Source organism: Mytilus trossulus, chromosome 13 (assembly GCF_036588685.1).
Source record: "Mytilus trossulus isolate FHL-02 chromosome 13, PNRI_Mtr1.1.1.hap1, whole genome shotgun sequence".
NCBI lineage: Eukaryota > Metazoa > Mollusca > Bivalvia > Mytilida > Mytilidae > Mytilus > Mytilus trossulus.
This window is the reverse complement of record NC_086385.1, coordinates 2,567,845-2,577,385: the sequence shown is the minus strand read 5'-3', so window position 1 is coordinate 2,577,385 and position 9,541 is coordinate 2,567,845. Positions and strand designations below refer to the sequence as shown.

The window sequence follows — 9,541 nt, the reverse complement described above, 5'->3', positions numbered from 1 at the left end:
ATAACTATTTACACTATTCAACAAAAATAAACTCCTGGTAGTTTGGACTGGGGCGTGATGGTAATTGAAATTGATCCACCATCTTGTCCAAAGTTCAATCTAATGATAAGCTTCTCAATTATTGAATACACTTGAAGTTCTTCTTTCTCGTTAACCTCAGATTTTATCGCCTTTTTAGATTTTTGTTTAATCGCCCCAAAAATGAGAAAAAAAAGACACCAATTATACAAATAAAACAGAAGGCGTATATTTTGCATGTGTTGACAAAGTTAACATTGCACTACAAATATATAGATATCCTCGAACCAAATTTTATCATTTGGTTTATTATCACAACAAAAGGGAGAAGCTTACTCCTGCATCAAAGATTGTATATAATAAGAAAAGCAGACAATCAAGTAAACAGCACTTTTGACACATATACCTTGATGCAATATATTTTAAAACTTTTTGTATATTATCAAATTGTATAGCTTTGAATATGTTTTCTTCATTTTCTACTCTTAAACAGAAAAAAGACTCAAAAACATATAAAAATAACCGAAATTGAAAGATTTTGATGAAATGCAGGACGAAGAAATTTGAAAATGAAGAAATTCTTTTCCAGGCAAAGAACTTTCGAAAGGACGTCTAGTTACTGAATATGTTTGAACGAAATGCCACTTAGTGGCGTGGCATACTTTAAACATGGACATTTTCGCTAAATCTGCGATCAAATACCGCTACATTGACAACAACACTTAAGTAAACTGCATCTTTTATTGTCGACATGTGCGATCAGTAAAAAAAACAATAAAAAAAACAACATCATGCACGTTGTTCACGCAAACATTCAGTATTGAATACTTGACAGTTTTGAACAAGAGGCTCACGAGAGCCTTTATCGCTCACTTGGAGCATAGCTCTTCGACAGTTCAATTAAGACACCTATGTAAAAGTATCTTCCCTGCCGGTGGTAATCTCGGATTGGATGCAGATCACAGGACATAATTTTACTTTCTAGTATTTTATTATTTCATAATAATGAAAGGAACTCATCTACGGAGTGTTGTGATCAAACTTGGTTCACATTGGTGAATTTCTAGTTAAAAACGTACTTCACTGAGGAATTAGACCTTGGCAAATTTATGTGCTCTGTAAGTGGAAAATGTAAACCCGGTATGATTTGTAACTGCATCTCCCTATCTAGAATTTAATCACCATCACTTTCGAATTGAGCTACTAAATCCTTTGTAAGCTCCTTATATTCCTCAACAAATCGGCTTGGCACTATTAAGAATGGGTCTATCGTAAATTGTTTAGATTGTATTTTCATGTTATCAAAAATATGCAAAGGGCGTGTTATTTTTTCTTTATATATTTGATATTTACTACCCACAATGGCTTTGAAGTTGGAACAGGGAAAATTTTCCTGTAATTTCTCTTCAACTTTTGAGTCAAATATGTCAAAATGCAATGCTATCCAAATGTATAAAATAGTATTAATATTTAATTTATATACATCTACATCATCTTCTCTGCATAACATTTGCGGTTCACTAGTCAGCAATTTGTCCTGATCACAATTGTACATATGAAAGGAAACTTCTGATCCTTTTACTAAAAATGATGGAATGAATAAATTTGATAAAGAATTGTTCTTTTTAGCATTACAGAATGCATTGACTATTGTCTGAGCAAGAACTTGAGACAGCATTTTTTTCTTTGGTGCTGTTTGAAGCTTGAGCTCAATAATGCTTGACCAACCATGCCCTAAAACTGACGTGGAGCACTCATCTTCATGCCCCTCCAAATCACTTTCATTTAAGCTCATTTGTCCTAGTTCACCACTCCCTTCTGCCAGGTCTTTCTCCTCCGGGTACGTTTCATCACCACATGCACCAGTATCTTCTTCTGTTGTATTAACTTCCACAATACTATGTCTAACCACAATATCTGCATTTCCATGCCAAACTGCTTTGTTGCCTTCAAAAAAAAAAGAAGAGAGAAATATTTCACATTTTTTAATAACATGGTTTTGCACATAACCCACTTTTAACTTACTATTATTTGGTTGATAAGTGAATTTAATCTTTAAAACAATGTTAGTGTTATTCATATGTACATACTTAATTAACATAATTTTTTATGGTAAGCAGCCTTTAACTCTCAACTCAACACATCCTCATAGATTTCACATCAGCAGAGCAATTTTGAATGCAATAACTTGGTATGTTTATGAACAAAATACAAACTAGGAGGTCCTCTTTAAGAGGACTAAAACATGTGTCTCTGCTTCATTCCCCTATCGGGGTGGGGATAACACCCCAGGATCAAAATCCACACGGAAATATTGCCTTACCATCATCAGCAATGTAAAGTCATTTTGTTTTTTTGGGGATCTCAAAACAAATATGTAGATAACAAAGATTATTGGGAACAACTCCAGGGACCTAGACATACTCTTAAATGAGCTGTCTTGCAAAGAGGAATGAAAAATGTATGGTTTTCGTGTGGGAATCTCAACTGATTTAGAACTTATCAAAGTTCACTATAATGAGTGGGTTGGGATGACTCCTTATACTGAAATAAACCCTTCTAATAATCATCAGGAATTTAAATGAAGGGCTTGGTTGCTGCCCAGGATATGACTGCGGCATGTTGACACATTAAAGTTAAATAAAAGAGGGACGAAAGATACCAAAGGGACAGTCAAACTCATAAATCTAAAACAAACTGACAATGCCATGGCTAAAAATGAAAAAGACAAACAGAAAAAACAATAGTACACATGACACAACCATGACAACATAGAAAACTAAAGAATTAACAACACGAACCCCACCAAAAACTAGGGGTGATCTCAGGTGCTCCGGAAGGGTAAGCAGATTCTGCTCCACATGCGGCACCCGTCGTGTACATTTAAAGTGAGTGTGAACACAATATAATGTTAGTCCTATAGCTACATCAAATATATAACCAGAGGCCCCCTGAAGTATGTAGCAAATCACCTGGTAAACTGTTAGATAACCAAATATCACTCACATGGTTTTTTTCCCATAGGTTCCAATGTTAAAACTATGTTCTACGCTGGCAGTCATGTTTTTGATAGATCGGAACAAAATTGGTAATGTTTGTACAAGACCTTCCATACATCAATTCTGCCAAGTTTGGTTCAATTTTCTTTAGTACTTTCAGAGGAGTTGATGATTAACATGTTTTCCCATAGGGGACAAAGTTAAACTACATGTATGTTCTGCGCTAGCAGCCATGTTTCAGGGGACTTGATCAAAATGTAATCTACCAATAAAATTGCATTTTAGGCCATGATTTTCTAATCAGGTTTAAATGAGCAAACTTTCATGTCTTCATAGCAAAGAACATTCCTGCCAAGTTTGGTTTCAATTGGCCCAGCTGTCTAGGAGGAGATGTTTTACGGCAACAACGACTCCCACGGACACAAAGTGACGACTATAGCTCACTGTGAGCTTTAAAATGAGGTACATTTGTACTTAGTAAACTTGCGATCATGGCCCCCTTTGACACCTTATAAGAGTAAGAGCTACATAAAATCCATCAACACTCTACCAGAAGCTCGAGTTATATAAGAAATGAGTCTCATTAGGCCAGGATTTTTTAATTTGTTGGTTTACGGATCCGCCGACCCGATTTTGCCGATTCCTAGTATAAAAATAAAATTGACTTTTCATGCTTTTTTATTCCCACGACCCAAACAAATACATTATCGCTGAAAATTAATTTTTTCTTTTTTTATGAAATGAAATGCATGAATCACTAACAAAATTGATAACACTCTCAGTCATTTGTCTGTTGTGAAAAAATAAAACTTCCAGTTTACGTTTCTAAAAATAGACAAATCAATTATTACTGACCTTGAAATGTCGTTTACCCAAATAATTTTGCGGAACGAAATTTGTGTTTAAAACCCATTACACAATAAGTTCGTTTCCCTTATTTGTCTTATCAGTCTGTAAGATGCATAATCTCATAGAAATAGACTTGTCCAAATGTGGACAGGTGGAAAGCACCTTGGAAGTAAAAGTTCTGAATATCAACAAGTCATTTAGAATTTTCTTGTTTCATGGATAATAAAAAAACATATCGTCCATTTGGATTAAAAAGGGGATGCATGACACTAGATTAACCCGATATTCTCAATTTTTCCGTGGACGAGTCTATTACGTTTTTGACACGTGTGTTGAAACTTATTTTCGTACGACGTTTTTTACATTTTTTTCTTTATCAGTTTTCGTTTTTGAAGATCATTACTCACCAAGTTTTCTGGAATTGATTAAGAGCTACGCGAATTTGTTTTTCTTGTTTGTGAAAAGACGATTTAATTTCGTCTTTGTCTGTAAACACCCCCCTTTTTTTACGGCAAATCATTAGACAACATGGACAATGTCATGCGATATTTATGACAGCTGAGCAAGAATATTTTATAACAACTGTACCATAAACTTAACATTAACCAAGATAACTAAACAAAGACCAAAGAACCTTGAAAATGAGGTCAAGGTCAGATGAACCATGCCAGGCAGACATGTACAGCTAACAATGCTTCTATACAACATATATAGTTGACCTATTACTTATAGTTTAAGAAAAATAGACCAAAACACAAAAACTTAACACTGTGCAATGAACCGTGAAAATGAGGTCACAGTCAAATAAAACCTGCGCGACTGACATAAAGATCATTAAATATTTCCATAAACCAAATATAGTTGACCTATGGCATATAGTATTAGATAAAAAGACCAAAACTCAACCAGATGCTTCGCAGGGCGTAGCTTTATCACTGGTATTAAAGAGATAATGGTAACTGCAATTACGATTATCCCAATATGGCGACGGTAGATATAGGTAAAATCTTTACACTCATTTTTCTTACATGTAGCATGCTTTTGTCAATAATTACTCAGCTACAAGGTTTATCTATACCATTTCATCATATTTGAATCGTAACGGTGCACTGGAATTGTCTAAGCGCTGTGAAAATAGCCGTTGAAAAATTCGGGATGATAATCGTAACTCTATGGTATTTTTCTTCTTTGATAATCGTAATTTTCTTAATCGGATAATAGTAACTGAAACATGATAAATGTGTCTATCAGCATTTCAATGGTATTTTGTGTGTTAAAACTGTAAATGCCCAGTTTAACGATGACATTAACGCCTATACAAATAAATGAAGAAACTTACAGGTTAATATCTAGGATAAATTTACCTATATATCTCTATTTGATGAGAAAAAGGATGGATAAACTATATCCCATATTCCAAAAGTGCAATCCTTTCAATTCATTGCTCAAAATGAAAGTCACGTATACCACATTTTCATATGTCATATGTTGTTTGCCTCTTATATCACGTTTATACTAAAATTCTGTGCGAAATGAACAAGTTTCCGTTAATAACTTTATTTATCGCTATTTTGTGCATTTTTCCTTTGATCTTTTTTGTGATAATTTTCATATCATGCTTCTCGCTTGAGATGGAAAAAATATCGCTAGAAACTAAGGAGGCCACGTGGCGTTGCTAACGAAATTGACATTGAAATTGACAACGTCGTCATCGGTAAAATAGCGATAAACAGATTCTCTGTACCAGCTCAAGCGAGAAAATCAATCTCGTTGAGATAATTAACGATAATCTATAAAACTGCATTATCGGATTTAGTGTTCATATCTGACCCCCCCCCCCCCCCCCCCCCCCCCCCATATCTCCCTTTTCCTTATAATTCAATAAATTCAGCCGTACATATTTTTCCCTTGGATTTACTTTTTTCTATTATATACTGATATAATATATGATTTGAAAAATTAAGTTCAAATGTTTTGATCAAATTATACCCATGTATTTTAGGACGTTTCTTTAAACAGTGCAATGGTAAAGGATCTAGAATAGTTACCAGTTTATTGTTACTATTGTTTATTGTCACTTTTTTTTTTTTTTTTTTAATTTTGTTTATTGTTACTTTTGTTTTTACGAAGCATTTGACAGACGGAAAAAAAACCACAATATGTATATTGATAAATTACATCAAAGGGCATAACATGTAGATCATCACAGTCGGAACTGGTTTAATTACAAAGATTTTTATAGATTTTGAAACAAATATTTTGTGCTTCAGAAAAATGCATGAAAATTAGGTAATAAAGGCTAATTTTTGTTTTCATTTAATAGAAAAGTACTAATAATATGGCAAGCATGCAAATACAAAAATGTTCCTTGTTTAGTACCTTCAATATTTTTCTCTACAATATCTTCCATGCATATGTATGCAGCATACTTTTCATATACCGAGTATTTATGAATTTTTAATAAGTTTGTTTCTTTTTTTGCGGAATATGCGTTATTTAATTCTCAACTTTGCAGTCATTCGTTGAATAAGTATTTCTTGTTAGAAAATTTAAAGCCACATCAATTTTATTTCTTGATTTTAGGCTTTTGGCCAAACTATAAAAGAACACAAATACATGTTTGTCAATGAACTCCACGTTACTTATTTTCATAATACACAAAGAATCCCGTGTAGGGCCAATCTTTCTCTAGTCTTATATAGCATTAAATGTTTTAAGGATGTCATATTATCATAATTCAAAATTAAATTTGTGTTTTTAAAAGTTTATATCTGAGATACTGAAATTTCAGTGACAGTCATGAAGTAGCCAATATAAATAAGAAGATGTGGTATGTTTGCCAATGAGACAACTTTCCACGAGAGACCGACAGGACTCATCATTAACAAATATAGGTCACCATACGGTCTTCAACAATGAACAAAGCCCATACCGCATATTCAGCTATAAAAGACTCCGAAATGACACTGTAAAACACTTTTCAAAGTTATCCCTTGTTCATCATAACTTTTAAGTTGTGATATCATCAATGAAAAATGATCGAAGTGACATGAAAACTGTAGCAACTAATTTCTCGTCAAACGGTTTTTGACGAATACTAAATGTCTTTCCTACTTTGTTATGATAAAATAGGGTATGTTCTAGAATTAAATCAGCAGTGGCTTCCTGGGGGCAGAAATAGCACATATAACCACCTGCAATAAATGAATTTAAACAATATTGACTATATTTACTATTTACTTCAGGATAAATTAATTTTTGTTTACTGTCTTAATCAGAAATCTGATATAAGGTGACACATGCGTGTCGCCTGACAATTATTGTCATGTATCATAATTTCCATCGCTCATTCACATATTTTGTGGCATACCTAGTGTTTGGAAATTTCTGTAAATTAACAAAGTTCGTGATTTCCCATTTCGAAATTTCTTGAAGCTTGTTAACCCTTCCAATTTTATGATATACTAGTATGTAGCTGTTTTCATAAGAACTATTAATTAAATATGCATAAAAAGAAATGTCATGAGATGTTGGTACGTTTCGTAAATAATTCATCGCCATAATTTCATAATATGCTATCAGATTTACGTTTTTAGTGTCAATATATATAAAACAGTTTCCAGTTACGATTATCTTTTTTATTTTTAGATACCAAAATTACGATTATCTTTTTTCCGAGTTAAGATTATCATCCCGAATTTTTCAACGGCTATTTTCACAGCGCTTAGACAATTCCAGTGCACCGTTATGATTCAAATATGATGAAATGGTATAAATATAAACCTTGCAGCTGAGTAACTATTCACAAATACATGCTACATTTAAGAAAAACGAGTGTAAAGATTTTACCTATATCTACCGTCGCCATATTGGGATAATCGTAATTGCAGTTACTATTATCTCTAATACCAGTGTTTATACGACCGCAGAGGTTGAACCCTGAACGGTTGGGGCAAGTATGGACACAACATTCAAGCTGGATTCAGCTCTAAATTTGGATTGTGATTAAATAGTTGACACAGCATAGGTTTCTGACACAGAATGAATGTGTTCTAATGAACTTAAAATTTTTGTTTTCTCTTAGAGCAATTCACTATGCTGTTCAATATTAATCCTCTCAAAATAATGTTTGAAGAAATTTTCTTTTTATTAATGAAATTTCAAATGAGAAAAATTGAACCCAATTTTTTAATCACATCCCCCTTTCCCTTATTCCAAAACTAATCTCAATTAAAATATTCTAATGGAGTTTGCAACAATAACTACTCATTTAAATACATCATAAAATAAACTGTAAATAAAATGTAAAAAAAAAACTGCTTGTTATCACTGAATGGTAAAGATTATTTAAATTTATCAGTTGGTAGTAAAAAGTGAATATACATTGTATATTGTATATAACAAAGATTTAAGTTGATTCTGGACAAAGAAAGATAACTCCAATTAAAAAAAAATCTTGCAATAAGATATTTCTTGCTTACTATTTTGGACAAAGAAAGATAACTCTAATTAAAAAAAAATTTGCTATTTCACAATATTGTGAAATTAGATATTTCTTGCCATTGCACAATACTGTGCAATTGAAAAGACTTGCTATTCCACAATACTTAATATAATAATTTTAGATCCTGATTTGGACCAACTTGAAAACTGGGCCCATAATCAAAAATCTAAGTACATGTTTAGATTCAGCATATCAAAGAGGCCCAAGAATTTAATTTTTGTTAAAATCAAACTTAGTTTAATTTTGGACTCTTTGGACCTTAATGTAGGCCAATTTGAAAACGGGACCAAAAATGAAGAATCTACATCTACAGTTAGATTTGGCATATCAAAGAACCCCATTTATTCAATTTTTGATGAAATCAAAAAAGTTTAATTTTGGACCCCGATTTGGGCCAACTTGAAAACTGGGCCAATAATAAAAAATCTAAGTTCATTTTTAGATTCAGCATATCAAAGAACCCCAAGGATTCAATTTTTGTTAAAATCAAACTAAGTTTAATTTTGGACCCTTTAGACCTTAATGTAGACCAATTTGAAAACGGGACCAAAAGTTAAGAATCTACATACACAGTTAGATTCGGCATATCAAAGAACCCCAATTATTCAATTTTGATGAAATCAAACAAAGTTTCCCTTTGGGCCCCTTTTTCCTAAACTGTTGGGACCAAAACTCCCAAAATCAATACCAACTTTCCTTTTATGGTCATTAACCTTGTGTTTAAATTTCATAGATTTCTATTTACTTATACTAACGTTATGGTGCGAAAACCAAGAAAAATGCTTATTTGGGCCCTTTTTGGCCCCTAATTCCTAAACTGTTGGGACCTAAACTCCCAAAATCAATACCAATCTTCCTTTTGTGGTCATAAACATTATGTTTAAGTTTCATTGATTTCTATTTACTTAAACTAAATTTATTGTGCGAAAACCCAGAATAATGCTTATTTGGGCCCTTTTTTGGCCCCTAATTCCTAAACTGTTGAAACCAAAACTCCCAAAATCAATCCCAACCTTTTTTTATGGTCATCAACCTTGTGTCAAAATTTCATAGATTTCTATTAACTTAAACTAAAGTTATAGTGCGAAAACCAAGAAAATGCTTATTTGGGCCCTTTTTGGCCCCTAATTCCTAAAATATTGGGACCAAAACTCCCAAAATCAATACCAAC

General features: G+C 32.8%; 1 protein-coding gene across 2 annotated transcripts in view; it reads right to left on the bottom strand.

Annotated features, from left to right (window-relative positions):
- Positions 1-740: 740 nt before the first annotated feature.
- The window catches only part of LOC134695494 (uncharacterized), a 42,608-nt gene continuing 33,807 nt past the window's right edge, over positions 741-9,541 (bottom strand). For both annotated transcript variants that reach the window (XM_063556771.1, XM_063556773.1), the window contains one exon: positions 741-1,965. In XM_063556771.1, the coding sequence (XP_063412841.1) occupies positions 1,193-1,965 (773 nt within the window). In that variant the 3' untranslated portion in view covers positions 741-1,192. The remainder of the gene's footprint in view (positions 1,966-9,541) is intronic.